The 19,923-nt window shown below is 37.4% G+C and overlaps 1 protein-coding gene and 1 long non-coding RNA gene across 3 annotated transcripts; both read right to left on the reverse strand.

Annotated features, from left to right (window-relative positions):
- Window positions 1–647: 647 nt before the first annotated feature.
- Window positions 648–8,984, reverse strand: LOC134652759 (uncharacterized). The gene is made up of 5 exons (XM_063507920.1): window positions 8,887–8,984; window positions 2,862–2,990; window positions 2,071–2,250; window positions 999–1,057; window positions 648–866 (listed from the first exon to the last, which is right to left on the reverse strand). Exons 1-5 carry the CDS (start codon window positions 8,982–8,984, stop codon window positions 685–687), a joined length of 648 nt encoding a protein of 215 aa, XP_063363990.1. The 3' UTR covers window positions 648–684.
- A 2,585-nt stretch (window positions 8,985–11,569) lies between these two features.
- LOC134652634 (uncharacterized) lies at window positions 11,570–13,591 on the reverse strand. 2 transcript variants are annotated; one of them, XR_010097204.1, is made up of 3 exons: window positions 13,465–13,591; window positions 12,674–12,850; window positions 11,570–11,660 (listed from the first exon to the last, which is right to left on the reverse strand). It is a non-coding gene; the product is annotated as an uncharacterized LOC134652634 (long non-coding RNA). The 2 variants fall into 2 exon arrangements; XR_010097203.1 differs by having other exon boundaries at window positions 12,674–12,853.
- Window positions 13,592–19,923: the final 6,332 nt, after the last annotated feature.

Below are 19,923 nucleotides of genomic sequence, written 5' to 3' on the forward strand. Positions count from 1 at the left end.
ATCGGAGCGGCCAAGGCGCTCACAAATATCTGAACACGCGTCGTCGAAATGTCAAGGCGTTAGAGTCGTCGCAAGATTGGATGACGAGTTTATGAATAAATTTACTGATTTAGAAATTAAATGCAATTTTGCATACGTGTCGTGTCCATGCAATTTTGCAGCCTCCTGTACAAACATTAAATAAAAGAAGAGGCAGTTGATATGAGCACACAATACATTTGTTCCTTAATTGAATCTTATTCAATAATATCCTTAATACAATTTTTTTTAATGTCTATATGTCTAAGTTAACATTTAACATGTATCTCTAATTCAAGGTGGATTCGGTTTCATAAATTCAAGTCACTTTTCGAATTTATGAAATGTTTCCCACGTTTTTTTATCTGTAAAACTACTTCCCAAAAAAATCACCACGATTGAGCTTAAAAACGTATTGCCATAATACATTTACCTACACATCTTCTAAAAATTCTTGGAAATGTCATACTTTTAAATTAGGCAGTTAAACTTAACCCTTTAATGGTCCAAATTAAAAAAAAAAACACTTTTCAAGCCTCATCGCCTTTTTAAACTCCTAAAAATTCTGCATAAGAAAAAATACGAAAAGATGATTTTATAGGCTGGTCATTTTTGGCGTGCTAAATGTGCTCTATAAGGGTTAAGGGTCTTTTTCCAGCTCAACATTTAAGATGGCGGCTTAGTGATCTCATCAACTATTTTCGTCGTCACTTGTTCATCTTCCCGCTGATACAAGTAGCTGGTCCCAGGGGTAGTGCTGCTGCTTCCAGACGTGGACTGACCATAAGTGGCTTGGCCATAATTGGCCTGGCCGTAGGATTGGCCACGATTATCTTGTCCGTAAGCGTTGGATTGGCCACGATTATCCTGCCCGTAAGCACTGGATTGACCACGATGATCCTGCCCGTAAGCGCTGGATTGGCCACGATTATCCTGCCCGTAAGCGCTGGATTGGCCACGATTATCCTGCCCGTAAGCGCTGGATTGGGTGCGGGATGGCTGGTTGTAAGCTGGTCTGGTGTCCAAGGAGTTTACTCCGCTGAAATTTAAAAAATATCATTTTATTTTGTATTACTTTAAAGAGAATACACGTCTGTAACTAGGGTTGCCAGATCGAAAGGCGCTATTATCGGGAAAAAATATGAATTATTCGGGATTTTGGGCCTTAAGTCGGGAAAATGAACCATTAAAATGAAATTAATTGTATTAAAAACAACGATATTTTACATTATTGGCACTACGTCAGCTGCTCTGCCCAATCTCGCCACGCGCGCCCCGCGCGCGCGCTGACGGGCTCGACGCGGGTCGCTGGTTCGCTCGACGACAGAGGGCCTACCGCGAACCACGTTCGACGTGTTACCTCCCTATCACACTTACGTACGAATTTACAAGTGCGACAGAGAGGCAACACGTCGAACGTGGTTCGCGGTAGACGCTCAGTTCAGAGCTTGAAATTATTGTTTTATAACTTGATGCTGGTTTTCGGGACAATTTTCACTTTGTCGGGAATCGGGAACACATGCACTGGCAACCCTATCTGTAACATACGAGTAGGTATAAAGTTTTGGTAGGTACCTACCTATATATTTGTAAACTTGAATTCATATGAATTATAGTAGCAGCATGCACTAGTAATACTCGATTATAATAAATGTATCGTGATAATATTATCACGATACATTGATTAGCTTCTGTTAATTAATCAGGAGTGAAACATTTCACTTTTAGGCTAATTATTTAAACATACAAGATACGCGTTCTACGATTATTAAGACTCGGAGAATACCAGAACAAGTATACCTTTAGTTTCTATTTTAAAGTCACATAGGTACCTAGCTGCCGATGGGATAAGGATCGCGGTAGACATGTCTGAATATAGGTCCGTCATTTTCAATCCCGCAGTGTTAAAAAGTGACTGTTATTTTATCACGTGGATAAAGCCATCCATAATACGCCTGCAAGTCTCTATAAGGCCGATCACTAACGCCAACCTCTAGGCCTTCTGTATCTAAATGTAGACGTTTGAAAGTGGCTGATACGATCGATTCTCACCTCTGGTCTCTATAAGGCCGTGCGCTCACACTGTGCCAGCCACTAGGCCGGCCGTAGCTGGCTCCTGAGTCCTGCCGGTAGCCACCGTAGCCTGTATCTGGTGCGTAGCCACCGCCACCGCCGCCGCTAGCATAAGGATCGCGGTAGACGTTCTGCCATCCATTGCTTACTTCAGGTCTGCTGAAATATTGATAATTATACGTTTATTAAATGTTTACAAAGTCCTGGGGCCCGTTTCTCAAAAGCTGTAATACAAGCGGATGTCACTCTTTGACAGCTTATGTTAGAAAGGGACTTCCACTTGTATTACAAGTTACAAATAAGCCTTTATATACCTATGTCAAAAAAAATATATACGTAAATTAAGGAAACTATAGGTCTATTTACTGCTGCTTAATCATCTGATTAATGTTAATGAATGACTGTTTGTTTCTCAATAAGTAAATATAAATATTTATGTTGGAGACCAATCTTGGTCCGAAAAAACTCCACAAGGGTACCAAAATATGAAAAATAAAAATACCTATATAGTGACATGATAATCATGATACATATTAGGTATGTTATTTTGGCCACTGTTAGACATGTTAGGCATGTAATATTACGAAGCGTTTTTTTTTAAATAGAAGTATATATGTGACGTCCCACGGGTAAAGGTACCTTATGGCCGTTGGCGCTTACGCTATTATTAACGCCGCTCCGCCGCCGCGCGCTATTATTATTGCGGCGCCATGCGACGTAAGCTCCAACTGCCATAAGGTACCTTTTGCCGTGGAACATCTTAATCTTACCTGCTATATTGCGGTCTGCCCCAAGCACCAGCTGCGCCGGCGTCTGGTCTTCCGGATGCGAAGTAGTAGCCCCTGCCGCCCGCGTCCCAACCCGCTTGGCCACGGTAGGTCTCGTCCCAAGGTCTGAAACTAGGACAAACAGTTATGTTTTTTTTGCCTTGCAGGGGCTAACAAGGGGGGTTCTTTGAGAATACTAGTATCAAGGACCATAACCAATATTATAATATAATATATTTGGTTATGGTCCTTGCTAGTATTTAATAAGCAGAAATGATGATGACGTCTAAGTTATCTTTGCACCTAGGTAATTTCCACCAACAAAATGTGGCAGTGGCTTGTTGAAAAAGCTCAATCTTTCAAACATAGTTTAAAAGAGTTTGACGTGGGTTGCCTTGATTTGTCAAGTCTGAGCTCTGAGCAGAGTAAGCTTAGACGGACTCTAGTCTAGCAATCCGTTGTCGAGTATGTAATGCAAACTGTAGCACTGGAGACACACAAGCCTCGAAAGAGCGACTAGGGATATGAAGACACTAATGATAGCAGGGACAAGGTGTCATCCTTATCACCATAACCATAATCCAAATTGGGACCCGCAAGACGAATATAGAAATAAAAAACGTACCGAGGAAAACGAATGAAACCAAGCAGGACCTCCTGGATATGGTAACCTGTCTATCTAGAAATCTAGAATGTAATATAAACAAGGGGGACATAAAGGATATCTACAGGGTGCGAGGGAAGAGACAAGATCAACAGAACATGCCAATTATTGTAGAAACAAACTCCGCTTTACTAAAATTAGAACTTATAAAGGCAGCCAAGACCTTCAACAGTGAGTCAACAAAGCTTTGTGCTAAACATCTAGGTTTTAAAACCAAGGAAGACACCCCGGTGTATATATCGGAGCACCTGACTTCCAAAGGCTCCCGGCTCCACTTCCTCGCTCGAGACCTCAAGAAGTCGAAAGGGTATAAGTATTGCTGGACTTCCTATGGCAAGGTTTACGTTCGACAGACTGACGAATCTCAAATAATCCAAATAAACTCGGAAGCACAAGTTCAGCGCTTGTTCCAGGACTGACTAGCCGGCATCGGTAACATGCATACTCTAAGCTTGGATTTGAACATGAGTTATTTAATTGTGCACTATCGGACTTTGCTTGTATTATTAGTCATAATGCTTGTGTTTTTACTTAGAATTAATGTTGTTTACTTGTACACACTTAGCTTACTCTCACTCACATACAAACGTAACAAACACTCACACACTTACCGAATTAAAAACACACCACCCGCCTATCTACAAACTCTTAGTTTATTAATTGCTACTTGCCCACTACGCTTACTCTGGTTCCTGCCGTACTACTACAGTCATCAATACAGTCTTTTATTAGCCATATTTAACTACTACATACATAACATTTTACTAATACTGACGTGTTTACACTTGAGCCCTAAAAATGTGTGACACCTTACATGCTATAACTGAAATAGATGATATTGAGATAGCACACATTATTGAATGCGAAAGTATTGAGGAACTGACAAAAACATTACACACAAATAAAAATGATTTTACAATAATCTCACAAAATATACGAAGCATCTATCGCAACTTTGATGACTTTTCAGTCATGCTGTCCAGCTTTGCACACACGCCAGATTTAATTATCTTCACGGAATGCAGGCTAAATTCTAACAAGCCCGTGCCCCAGCTTTCAAGCTATGACGCTTATTGTACCTCACGCCAGCTGAATCAGAACGACGGTGTGGTAGTATATGTTAGGAATAGCATAAAACATTATGTACAAGAAATATCATTATCCCAGGCATCCTGTCTTCGTGTGGATATCCTAAATAATATAGTTTATTGTATTTACAGATCTCCTTCTAATAGCAATGCAGAACCTTTTATAGATACTCTTAAAACTAGCTTAGAATCGTTAAGGCCGGGCAGCGACGTAATAATCGCTGGTGATATTAATATAAACTTAATAAAAAAACCTAATGAAATCGAACAGTCATATGAATATAAAAACAGGACTAACTATTTAAACACGTTATCATTATTTGGACTCTTAGCTGGTCACACGAAAGCAACGCGTGACAAAAACTGTTTAGATCACTTTATCTTAAAAATTAATAAAACCAAATCTACCCCTACTATAGCCATTATAAAGACAACCATAACTGACCATTACACGACATTTCTTTCTGTAGCCAAATCGAAAAAAATACCTTCTAACGATTACAAAAAAACCACTATAAACTTTGAAAATGCCCTCAAATACTTAAAACAACAAAACCTGCCTGAACTAATGTTTTGTGCTGATCCTGACATTGTCACAGACCGGCTTACAAGTACGCTTAGTGAAGCTATAAAAAGAAATACTAAAACTGCCCTAATACCTAGCTCAAAACGCATTATAAAGCCGTGGATCACTCCAGGGTTATTACGCTGCATTCGAAATCGCAATAAGCTACAAAAAGAGGCTCAAAATAATCCTTATAACGCAATTACAAAAATAACGTACATTAGATACAGAAACTATTGTAACAATCTTTTAAAAAAACTTAAAAGAAAATACGAAAGAGAACTCTTAGAAAAATCTATGCATAATAATAAACTCCTTTGGAAAAATATAAAAACACTTACATACAATAATAAACCTAATAAACTTAATGCTGAGCTTTTAAATGTCAAACCTACTGTTATGGAATCAGCTGACACTATAAACAAATATTTTGCTAACATAGGAAAAGAGCTTGCCGAACAAATTTGCCCTGACTCTCAAGAAGAATTAAACGCTTCCCTCAGCAATCTTCCATGTCAGTCTGGATCCTTCGTATTATTACCTACTAACCAAGACGAAGTGTACACTACACTTATAAATCTTAAATCAAGTAGTGCGCCTGGCTGGGACAATGTATCGACAAAATTTCTTAAATATGTTGCCAATGAAATAGTCCCTATCATAACTCACATAATGAACCTTAGCTTTAATTTAGGAATTTTCCCTAAATCGTTTAAAACGTCTATTATTACTCCCGTGTACAAGAGTGGAAAGAGAGACGACATCAGCAACTACAGACCTATCTCAGTCCTGCCAGTGATTTCGAAAATACTAGAAAAAATTCTGAATAACAGATTACTAAAATACTTAACCAAATTTAATCTCTTATCTAATTCACAGTTCGGATTCAGACACGGAAGATCAACTGAGGACGCAGTAATATCTCTTACCTCCTCAGTTGTAGAAAACCTTGATAACAACAACAAGTGCCTAGCTGTCTTTCTAGATCTGAAGAAAGCTTTTGATACAGTCTCTCTTCCCATTCTTGTGCAAAAGTTGGAGAGAAAAGGTATCAGAGGAATACCACTTTTACTTTTTAAAGATTATCTCTATGGCCGAAAGCAACGGGTTAAACTGGGCGAATATGTCAGCGAGGATGAGGATGTCCAATATGGCGTACCGCAGGGAAGTGTTCTGGGTCCGACTTTATTTTTAGTTTACATCAACGATCTCTGCGATATGACCATTCCTGGCGCAAAAATATTCTCTTATGCTGACGATACAGCTGTCATTTTTAGTGGAAAATCATGGGGAGAGGTAAATGTCGGAGCTGAACTCGGAATGGTACACATATCAAAGTGGTTAAGGAGGAACCTACTAACATTAAACACCAATAAGACAAAATATGTTTGTTTTAGCATCTCACAACCGACTACTCTAATAGATTTAAAAATTCATTCGTGTCAGCAAACTGATTTTTCTACTTGTAACTGTCCAACTATTGAAAAAGTATCTGAAACGAAATATTTAGGTATACAACTGGACGAGCATTTAAATTGGTATTCCCACCTTGACCAAGTAATCGGTAGAGTCAGAAAACTGCTCTGGATCTTTAAGTCGCTAAGGCACATTACACCAGGTAAAACAAATCTTACAAAGCCTCGCAACATCTTAAACGAAATTTATGTCTCCCTGGTGCAATCTGTCTTATTGTACTGCATATCGGTCTGGGGTGGTGCAGCGAAAAGTCGCTTTATCTATCTTGAAAGAGCACAACGTGCACTCATAAAAGTCATGTACTTCAAAAAAATTAGATATCCTACTGAAATGCTTTATCAAACTACTGATCTTCTATCGGTAAGGAAATTATATGTTCTGCAATCAATATTGAAAAAACACAAACTAATACCCTACAACCCTAATTATAAAAACAAAAGAAATATGGTCAATGTAGCTAAATTTTTACGTACGAGAACTTACTTTGCAAGATCGCAGTTTAATTCAAAGTCGGCCTACCTTTATAATAAAATTAACAGAGAATTAGATATTCATTCAAAAACATACCACGAATGTAAATTACATCTCACTAAATGGCTTAAAACTAAAACCTTCGACGAAACAGAGAAGCTGCTAAGAACAGAGTACTAGAATACACTCAATCACTCACACGCGCACACACACACACACACACACACACACACACACACACGCACGCACACGCACACGCACACGCACACGCACACACTCACAAACACCTGTCTCAGTCGATATTCACACCTTAAATCAAACGAAACGAGTAAGAATTAACAGAAACAGTGTACTTGTAGCTGTGTTGTAATGCATGTTTTAGAATTAAGTTAAAACATATTAACTAGTAATTCTGTATAATTACCTACATATCTTAGTTATCTTAGTTACCTAATGTTAATAAAATAAAATAAATATTGTACTACTTATAAACCTAGGGAAGAGCGGTGCCTCCCAACACAAGCATAAGCTTACCGGGCGGCTCCATCCCCTGTATCACAAAAATGTATACTATTATGAAATAAAGAATTTATTTAATTTATTTATTTAATTTATTTATTTAATTTAATTTAATAACCACAACCACTTCGAAAAGGGCATGACTGAGGAAAGAGAATTAAATGACTGAATGACGAAAAATTGTTGTAGCAGTTCATCAGGATAGAAAAACAGTAATTAAATAGTAACATAACAACATTAGCCACTTTGAATTCATTAGGGCGATACATTTAAAATACTCTACATAATAAAGCAATTTATGAAATTTCTTTCATGCTCGTTATCGAGTGAGGAATAAATATCTCTGTAACAAAAACAAAAGCGTAGTTTGCGTTTGGTGCTAATAAAAAGGGCAACAAACTTTGAGTAATTAGGATAACGGTAAAATAAAGTACTCTCTATTTTTAATGGTAATTTCTCATAAAAAAAGAAGAACTTTTTTTATGAGAATTACCTATTCGGTTGTGTCAGATATGTGTGGTCCAATTATATATGTCGAGTTTTTGTCAAATCAATTTCAATTGTAACGGTATTGCCATCGCGATTATTTTGAAGTGACTGAATATAGATAAAATCTATTTGAACGGATGTACATATATGGCGGTGGCAAACGAGCAGACGAATAGCCTGATGGTAGGTAAGCTAGGTAAGCGATCATCATAGATAATACTGATAAATTAATGATTTGGATAAAAGGCTCAAGGCTTTAGATATGGTAGAAACTATTTGTTGATTTATACGCTTATTTCTCTAATCATTTATGTACTGCACTACCAAATACATATCATGTATCCTATAGCAATTGGAAAATAATTACAAACATTTATCGTATCATTTACAAGTGTTTTATTTGAGATGATTTGAGATAAAGTACCTATCTTAGGCTGTCCCGTCGAAATTATATATAGGTTAAGGTTTTAATATTTGGGTAATCTATTCTGACTGAGCTGTAAGTTCAGTAGAGCATGGAACGATATCTTAAATGTCATCGGTGATATAATTAATATAAACTTGGTCAACCAGATCTTGTTAGTAGAAAAGGGCGGCAAATTTGAAAAATGTAGGCGCGAAGGGATATCGTCTCAGAAAATTTGAATTTCGCGCCTTTTTCTACTGACAAGATTTGGTTGACCATCTATACCTACCTACTAATATTATATACTGATAAGTATGTATTTTATAAGGATCGTGTTTATTTAAACTTACCCTTTACCGGGAACAAGAAGCGAAGAGCCCGCATTGTCAACTGCTTGAACTGTTGATTCAGCATTTTCCGTCACATTCACTGAGTCCTGTTGCGTCATTTTGCCAAAATCACTGGGTATCTAAACCAAATACGCGAAATTAAAAAAAATAAACCGCTTGAAAAAGCAGTTTATTTTTTTCAAAAGTTAGGCGCACTAAAAGCTCTTGATTCCGTTTGACACTTGTTTTAAAAAAAATGTATTACCGACGTGGCGGTGCCAAGGAGTTGCAGCAAGCCTAGTGGACGAGCGAACGACGTTATCAGATATAGAGAAATAATCCTTTATTTTATCAATATGTTATCGTTAATTGCTCGATTGACGCCAATAATTTGAATTCCTCTCGATGACTGATTGTTGAGTTAAGCGGATATCAAGGCTGTTCGGCAAAGCACCTAAGTTATTTTATGTACGAGTAGAATGGTTTTTGCTTTCTTGGCTTTCAAGACGTTTTGATACATACATTGCTGCTTTTGATCGATTATTTGAATTCTTTGAACTAACTTAGCCGGCAATGTATCCAAAATCGTGCAATTTGTTGCCAGGTGAGTGAGAGAGGCATTTAAAAGTGATTAAACCTGCTGTTTAATGCCTTCGGTAAATAAGGTACACACATTACTTACAGTTGTCAGGGCAACTACTACAACGTACGTGCTTCGTAATCAACTGTTTTGTTTTTACTACAACGTAGAGATGAGTAATTACAAATATAGTAAGTAATTGTTTCACATTGTCGATCCACGCTTTAATCTTACGTCGGCTGTTGACACAGGTGTCTGTTGAGTGTCTGACTAATATAGAGTTCGCTTGAAAAAAAAAAGCCTTACATTGTAAGTATATTTTATGTACTTAATAGTAGTTAAAATTATGCTCGTCTGAACTAACCTGGCAAACGGAGGCCTTTTTATCGACTATAAGTATTTTTAATTTTATTATTTTCTAATGAAGGCAAAGTTACAGAAAAACAAAAGCTTATTAATTTAACGACAACTTCAAGTATAAAATAAATATTTTTTTATCTTTTGATATTCATTGACCGAGCGAAGTGGAGGTCTCCGTTTCAACACTTTCCGCTTTGAAAAATGCTTTCGAATCAGTTTGTGGAAATATTTCAAAATGGCGGAGAAATAGAGATTCACGAGGTCTTATACCTCAAGCAGTCACTATACCTATGTATATAAAATTAAATATTTTTTAAACAGTTAACCGGCTGTTGTTTACCTCTGCTTATGTTGCAGTTTTATTTTGTATTGTTTTTTTTCTATTGAAGTGATTTATTGCACAAAGAGTATTTGCATTTTATTGTACCTACATGTATGTTAACCTATTCATTAACTCGGGTTATTCGGGGATTCCCGTAATATTTGTTAAGTGAGACACCCTGCGCCCTCTATAATAACTTTCAATCAACATGATGTCACTACTCTATGCTAGATGGCGTATGCTTTGCGGTATTCAAATGTGCTTAAAATTAAACCATAGATAAGTTTATGTTATGTAAAACTTCATGCAATGTACTTAATTGTTTATTATTATCAAATGACTTATTTAGCACATACATAAATAAGTACACCTTGTTTACTTTTGAGAACTGGTAAGAAAGTGGCATAGATTTATCTGTTACCTATTTATAGTATCCTATTGTTCTTAATATCTATTGTACAGTCGCCATCATATACATCGGAGCGGCCAAGGCGCTCACAAATATCTGAACACGCGTCGTCGAAATGTCAAGGCGTTAGAGTCGTCGCAAGATTGGATGACGAGTTTATGAATAAATTTACTGATTTAGAAATTAAATGCAATTTTGCATACGTGTCGTGTCCATGCAATTTTGCAGCCTCCTGTACAAACATTAAATAAAAGAAGAGGCAGTTGATATGAGCACACAATACATTTGTTCCTTAATTGAATCTTATTCAATAATATCCTTAATACAATTTTTTTTAATGTCTATATGTCTAAGTTAACATTTAACATGTATCTCTAATTCAAGGTGGATTCGGTTTCATAAATTCAAGTCACTTTTCGAATTTATGAAATGTTTCCCACGTTTTTTTATCTGTAAAACTACTTCCCAAAAAAATCACCACGATTGAGCTTAAAAACGTATTGCCATAATACATTTACCTACACATCTTCTAAAAATTCTTGGAAATGTCATACTTTTAAATTAGGCAGTTAAACTTAACCCTTTAATGGTCCAAATTAAAAAAAAAAACACTTTTCAAGCCTCATCGCCTTTTTAAACTCCTAAAAATTCTGCATAAGAAAAAATACGAAAAGATGATTTTATAGGCTGGTCATTTTTGGCGTGCTAAATGTGCTCTATAAGGGTTAAGGGTCTTTTTCCAGCTCAACATTTAAGATGGCGGCTTAGTGATCTCATCAACTATTTTCGTCGTCACTTGTTCATCTTCCCGCTGATACAAGTAGCTGGTCCCAGGGGTAGTGCTGCTGCTTCCAGACGTGGACTGACCATAAGTGGCTTGGCCATAATTGGCCTGGCCGTAGGATTGGCCACGATTATCTTGTCCGTAAGCGTTGGATTGGCCACGATTATCCTGCCCGTAAGCACTGGATTGACCACGATGATCCTGCCCGTAAGCGCTGGATTGGCCACGATTATCCTGCCCGTAAGCGCTGGATTGGCCACGATTATCCTGCCCGTAAGCGCTGGATTGGGTGCGGGATGGCTGGTTGTAAGCTGGTCTGGTGTCCAAGGAGTTTACTCCGCTGAAATTTAAAAAATATCATTTTATTTTGTATTACTTTAAAGAGAATACACGTCTGTAACTAGGGTTGCCAGATCGAAAGGCGCTATTATCGGGAAAAAATATGAATTATTCGGGATTTTGGGCCTTAAGTCGGGAAAATGAACCATTAAAATGAAATTAATTGTATTAAAAACAACGATATTTTACATTATTGGCACTACGTCAGCTGCTCTGCCCAATCTCGCCACGCGCGCCCCGCGCGCGCGCTGACGGGCTCGACGCGGGTCGCTGGTTCGCTCGACGACAGAGGGCCTACCGCGAACCACGTTCGACGTGTTACCTCCCTATCACACTTACGTACGAATTTACAAGTGCGACAGAGAGGCAACACGTCGAACGTGGTTCGCGGTAGACGCTCAGTTCAGAGCTTGAAATTATTGTTTTATAACTTGATGCTGGTTTTCGGGACAATTTTCACTTTGTCGGGAATCGGGAACACATGCACTGGCAACCCTATCTGTAACATACGAGTAGGTATAAAGTTTTGGTAGGTACCTACCTATATATTTGTAAACTTGAATTCATATGAATTATAGTAGCAGCATGCACTAGTAATACTCGATTATAATAAATGTATCGTGATAATATTATCACGATACATTGATTAGCTTCTGTTAATTAATCAGGAGTGAAACATTTCACTTTTAGGCTAATTATTTAAACATACAAGATACGCGTTCTACGATTATTAAGACTCGGAGAATACCAGAACAAGTATACCTTTAGTTTCTATTTTAAAGTCACATAGGTACCTAGCTGCCGATGGGATAAGGATCGCGGTAGACATGTCTGAATATAGGTCCGTCATTTTCAATCCCGCAGTGTTAAAAAGTGACTGTTATTTTATCACGTGGATAAAGCCATCCATAATACGCCTGCAAGTCTCTATAAGGCCGATCACTAACGCCAACCTCTAGGCCTTCTGTATCTAAATGTAGACGTTTGAAAGTGGCTGATACGATCGATTCTCACCTCTGGTCTCTATAAGGCCGTGCGCTCACACTGTGCCAGCCACTAGGCCGGCCGTAGCTGGCTCCTGAGTCCTGCCGGTAGCCACCGTAGCCTGTATCTGGTGCGTAGCCACCGCCACCGCCGCCGCTAGCATAAGGATCGCGGTAGACGTTCTGCCATCCATTGCTTACTTCAGGTCTGCTGAAATATTGATAATTATACGTTTATTAAATGTTTACAAAGTCCTGGGGCCCGTTTCTCAAAAGCTGTAATACAAGCGGATGTCACTCTTTGACAGCTTATGTTAGAAAGGGACTTCCACTTGTATTACAAGTTACAAATAAGCCTTTATATACCTATGTCAAAAAAAATATATACGTAAATTAAGGAAACTATAGGTCTATTTACTGCTGCTTAATCATCTGATTAATGTTAATGAATGACTGTTTGTTTCTCAATAAGTAAATATAAATATTTATGTTGGAGACCAATCTTGGTCCGAAAAAACTCCACAAGGGTACCAAAATATGAAAAATAAAAATACCTATATAGTGACATGATAATCATGATACATATTAGGTATGTTATTTTGGCCACTGTTAGACATGTTAGGCATGTAATATTACGAAGCGTTTTTTTTTAAATAGAAGTATATATGTGACGTCCCACGGGTAAAGGTACCTTATGGCCGTTGGCGCTTACGCTATTATTAACGCCGCTCCGCCGCCGCGCGCTATTATTATTGCGGCGCCATGCGACGTAAGCTCCAACTGCCATAAGGTACCTTTTGCCGTGGAACATCTTAATCTTACCTGCTATATTGCGGTCTGCCCCAAGCACCAGCTGCGCCGGCGTCTGGTCTTCCGGATGCGAAGTAGTAGCCCCTGCCGCCCGCGTCCCAACCCGCTTGGCCACGGTAGGTCTCGTCCCAAGGTCTGAAACTAGGACAAACAGTTATGTTTTTTTTGCCTTGCAGGGGCTAACAAGGGGGGTTCTTTGAGAATACTAGTATCAAGGACCATAACCAATATTATAATATAATATATTTGGTTATGGTCCTTGCTAGTATTTAATAAGCAGAAATGATGATGACGTCTAAGTTATCTTTGCACCTAGGTAATTTCCACCAACAAAATGTGGCAGTGGCTTGTTGAAAAAGCTCAATCTTTCAAACATAGTTTAAAAGAGTTTGACGTGGGTTGCCTTGATTTGTCAAGTCTGAGCTCTGAGCAGAGTAAGCTTAGACGGACTCTAGTCTAGCAATCCGTTGTCGAGTATGTAATGCAAACTGTAGCACTGGAGACACACAAGCCTCGAAAGAGCGACTAGGGATATGAAGACACTAATGATAGCAGGGACAAGGTGTCATCCTTATCACCATAACCATAATCCAAATTGGGACCCGCAAGACGAATATAGAAATAAAAAACGTACCGAGGAAAACGAATGAAACCAAGCAGGACCTCCTGGATATGGTAACCTGTCTATCTAGAAATCTAGAATGTAATATAAACAAGGGGGACATAAAGGATATCTACAGGGTGCGAGGGAAGAGACAAGATCAACAGAACATGCCAATTATTGTAGAAACAAACTCCGCTTTACTAAAATTAGAACTTATAAAGGCAGCCAAGACCTTCAACAGTGAGTCAACAAAGCTTTGTGCTAAACATCTAGGTTTTAAAACCAAGGAAGACACCCCGGTGTATATATCGGAGCACCTGACTTCCAAAGGCTCCCGGCTCCACTTCCTCGCTCGAGACCTCAAGAAGTCGAAAGGGTATAAGTATTGCTGGACTTCCTATGGCAAGGTTTACGTTCGACAGACTGACGAATCTCAAATAATCCAAATAAACTCGGAAGCACAAGTTCAGCGCTTGTTCCAGGACTGACTAGCCGGCATCGGTAACATGCATACTCTAAGCTTGGATTTGAACATGAGTTATTTAATTGTGCACTATCGGACTTTGCTTGTATTATTAGTCATAATGCTTGTGTTTTTACTTAGAATTAATGTTGTTTACTTGTACACACTTAGCTTACTCTCACTCACATACAAACGTAACAAACACTCACACACTTACCGAATTAAAAACACACCACCCGCCTATCTACAAACTCTTAGTTTATTAATTGCTACTTGCCCACTACGCTTACTCTGGTTCCTGCCGTACTACTACAGTCATCAATACAGTCTTTTATTAGCCATATTTAACTACTACATACATAACATTTTACTAATACTGACGTGTTTACACTTGAGCCCTAAAAATGTGTGACACCTTACATGCTATAACTGAAATAGATGATATTGAGATAGCACACATTATTGAATGCGAAAGTATTGAGGAACTGACAAAAACATTACACACAAATAAAAATGATTTTACAATAATCTCACAAAATATACGAAGCATCTATCGCAACTTTGATGACTTTTCAGTCATGCTGTCCAGCTTTGCACACACGCCAGATTTAATTATCTTCACGGAATGCAGGCTAAATTCTAACAAGCCCGTGCCCCAGCTTTCAAGCTATGACGCTTATTGTACCTCACGCCAGCTGAATCAGAACGACGGTGTGGTAGTATATGTTAGGAATAGCATAAAACATTATGTACAAGAAATATCATTATCCCAGGCATCCTGTCTTCGTGTGGATATCCTAAATAATATAGTTTATTGTATTTACAGATCTCCTTCTAATAGCAATGCAGAACCTTTTATAGATACTCTTAAAACTAGCTTAGAATCGTTAAGGCCGGGCAGCGACGTAATAATCGCTGGTGATATTAATATAAACTTAATAAAAAAACCTAATGAAATCGAACAGTCATATGAATATAAAAACAGGACTAACTATTTAAACACGTTATCATTATTTGGACTCTTAGCTGGTCACACGAAAGCAACGCGTGACAAAAACTGTTTAGATCACTTTATCTTAAAAATTAATAAAACCAAATCTACCCCTACTATAGCCATTATAAAGACAACCATAACTGACCATTACACGACATTTCTTTCTGTAGCCAAATCGAAAAAAATACCTTCTAACGATTACAAAAAAACCACTATAAACTTTGAAAATGCCCTCAAATACTTAAAACAACAAAACCTGCCTGAACTAATGTTTTGTGCTGATCCTGACATTGTCACAGACCGGCTTACAAGTACGCTTAGTGAAGCTATAAAAAGAAATACTAAAACTGCCCTAATACCTAGCTCAAAACGCATTATAAAGCCGTGGATCACTCCAGGGTTATTACGCTGCATTCGAAATCGCAATAAGCTACAAAAAGAGGCTCAAAATAATCCTTATAACGCAATTACAAAAATAACGTACATTAGATACAGAAACTATTGTAACAATCTTTTAAAAAAACTTAAAAGAAAATACGAAAGAGAACTCTTAGAAAAATCTATGCATAATAATAAACTCCTTTGGAAAAATATAAAAACACTTACATACAATAATAAACCTAATAAACTTAATGCTGAGCTTTTAAATGTCAAACCTACTGTTATGGAATCAGCTGACACTATAAACAAATATTTTGCTAACATAGGAAAAGAGCTTGCCGAACAAATTTGCCCTGACTCTCAAGAAGAATTAAACGCTTCCCTCAGCAATCTTCCATGTCAGTCTGGATCCTTCGTATTATTACCTACTAACCAAGACGAAGTGTACACTACACTTATAAATCTTAAATCAAGTAGTGCGCCTGGCTGGGACAATGTATCGACAAAATTTCTTAAATATGTTGCCAATGAAATAGTCCCTATCATAACTCACATAATGAACCTTAGCTTTAATTTAGGAATTTTCCCTAAATCGTTTAAAACGTCTATTATTACTCCCGTGTACAAGAGTGGAAAGAGAGACGACATCAGCAACTACAGACCTATCTCAGTCCTGCCAGTGATTTCGAAAATACTAGAAAAAATTCTGAATAACAGATTACTAAAATACTTAACCAAATTTAATCTCTTATCTAATTCACAGTTCGGATTCAGACACGGAAGATCAACTGAGGACGCAGTAATATCTCTTACCTCCTCAGTTGTAGAAAACCTTGATAACAACAACAAGTGCCTAGCTGTCTTTCTAGATCTGAAGAAAGCTTTTGATACAGTCTCTCTTCCCATTCTTGTGCAAAAGTTGGAGAGAAAAGGTATCAGAGGAATACCACTTTTACTTTTTAAAGATTATCTCTATGGCCGAAAGCAACGGGTTAAACTGGGCGAATATGTCAGCGAGGATGAGGATGTCCAATATGGCGTACCGCAGGGAAGTGTTCTGGGTCCGACTTTATTTTTAGTTTACATCAACGATCTCTGCGATATGACCATTCCTGGCGCAAAAATATTCTCTTATGCTGACGATACAGCTGTCATTTTTAGTGGAAAATCATGGGGAGAGGTAAATGTCGGAGCTGAACTCGGAATGGTACACATATCAAAGTGGTTAAGGAGGAACCTACTAACATTAAACACCAATAAGACAAAATATGTTTGTTTTAGCATCTCACAACCGACTACTCTAATAGATTTAAAAATTCATTCGTGTCAGCAAACTGATTTTTCTACTTGTAACTGTCCAACTATTGAAAAAGTATCTGAAACGAAATATTTAGGTATACAACTGGACGAGCATTTAAATTGGTATTCCCACCTTGACCAAGTAATCGGTAGAGTCAGAAAACTGCTCTGGATCTTTAAGTCGCTAAGGCACATTACACCAGGTAAAACAAATCTTACAAAGCCTCGCAACATCTTAAACGAAATTTATGTCTCCCTGGTGCAATCTGTCTTATTGTACTGCATATCGGTCTGGGGTGGTGCAGCGAAAAGTCGCTTTATCTATCTTGAAAGAGCACAACGTGCACTCATAAAAGTCATGTACTTCAAAAAAATTAGATATCCTACTGAAATGCTTTATCAAACTACTGATCTTCTATCGGTAAGGAAATTATATGTTCTGCAATCAATATTGAAAAAACACAAACTAATACCCTACAACCCTAATTATAAAAACAAAAGAAATATGGTCAATGTAGCTAAATTTTTACGTACGAGAACTTACTTTGCAAGATCGCAGTTTAATTCAAAGTCGGCCTACCTTTATAATAAAATTAACAGAGAATTAGATATTCATTCAAAAACATACCACGAATGTAAATTACATCTCACTAAATGGCTTAAAACTAAAACCTTCGACGAAACAGAGAAGCTGCTAAGAACAGAGTACTAGAATACACTCAATCACTCACACGCGCACACACACACACACACACACACACACACACACACACGCACGCACACGCACACGCACACGCACACGCACACACTCACAAACACCTGTCTCAGTCGATATTCACACCTTAAATCAAACGAAACGAGTAAGAATTAACAGAAACAGTGTACTTGTAGCTGTGTTGTAATGCATGTTTTAGAATTAAGTTAAAACATATTAACTAGTAATTCTGTATAATTACCTACATATCTTAGTTATCTTAGTTACCTAATGTTAATAAAATAAAATAAATATTGTACTACTTATAAACCTAGGGAAGAGCGGTGCCTCCCAACACAAGCATAAGCTTACCGGGCGGCTCCATCCCCTGTATCACAAAAATGTATACTATTATGAAATAAAGAATTTATTTAATTTATTTATTTAATTTATTTATTTAATTTAATTTAATAACCACAACCACTTCGAAAAGGGCATGACTGAGGAAAGAGAATTAAATGACTGAATGACGAAAAATTGTTGTAGCAGTTCATCAGGATAGAAAAACAGTAATTAAATAGTAACATAACAACATTAGCCACTTTGAATTCATTAGGGCGATACATTTAAAATACTCTACATAATAAAGCAATTTATGAAATTTCTTTCATGCTCGTTATCGAGTGAGGAATAAATATCTCTGTAACAAAAACAAAAGCGTAGTTTGCGTTTGGTGCTAATAAAAAGGGCAACAAACTTTGAGTAATTAGGATAACGGTAAAATAAAGTACTCTCTATTTTTAATGGTAATTTCTCATAAAAAAAGAAGAACTTTTTTTATGAGAATTACCTATTCGGTTGTGTCAGATATGTGTGGTCCAATTATATATGTCGAGTTTTTGTCAAATCAATTTCAATTGTAACGGTATTGCCATCGCGATTATTTTGAAGTGACTGAATATAGATAAAATCTATTTGAACGGATGTACATATATGGCGGTGGCAAACGAGCAGACGAATAGCCTGATGGTAGGTAAGCTAGGTAAGCGATCATCATAGATAATACTGATAAATTAATGATTTGGATAAAAGGCTCAAGGCTTTAGATATGGTAGAAACTATTTGTTGATTTATACGCTTATTTCTCTAATCATTTATGTACTGCACTACCAAATACATATCATGTATCCTATAGCAATTGGAAAATAATTACAAACATTTATCGTATCATTTACAAGTGTTTTATTTGAGATGATTTGAGATAAAGTACCTATCTTAGGCTGTCCCGTCGAAATTATATATAGGTTAAGGTTTTAATATTTGGGTAATCTATTCTGACTGAGCTGTAAGTTCAGTAGAGCATGGAACGATATCTTAAATGTCATCGGTGATATAATTAATATAAACTTGGTCAACCAGATCTTGTTAGTAGAAAAGGGCGGCAAATTTGAAAAATGTAGGCGCGAAGGGATATCGTCTCAGAAAATTTGAATTTCGCGCCTTTTTCTACTGACAAGATTTGGTTGACCATCTATACCTACCTACTAATATTATATACTGATAAGTATGTATTTTATAAGGATCGTGTTTATTTAAACTTACCCTTTACCGGGAACAAGAAGCGAAGAGCCCGCATTGTCAACTGCTTGAACTGTTGATTCAGCATTTTCCGTCACATTCACTGAGTCCTGTTGCGTCATTTTGCCAAAATCACTGGGTATCTAAACCAAATACGCGAAATTAAAAAAAATAAACCGCTTGAAAAAGCAGTTTATTTTTTTCAAAAGTTAGGCGCACTAAAAGCTCTTGATTCCGTTTGACACTTGTTTTAAAAAAAATGTATTACCGACGTGGCGGTGCCAAGGAGTTGCAGCAAGCCTAGTGGACGAGCGAACGACGTTATCAGATATAGAGAAATAATCCTTTATTTTATCAATATGTTATCGTTAATTGCTCGATTGACGCCAATAATTTGAATTCCTCTCGATGACTGATTGTTGAGTTAAGCGGATATCAAGGCTGTTCGGCAAAGCACC

This window comes from Cydia amplana, chromosome 12 (assembly GCF_948474715.1).
Source record: "Cydia amplana chromosome 12, ilCydAmpl1.1, whole genome shotgun sequence".
Classification (NCBI taxonomy): domain Eukaryota; kingdom Metazoa; phylum Arthropoda; class Insecta; order Lepidoptera; family Tortricidae; genus Cydia; species Cydia amplana.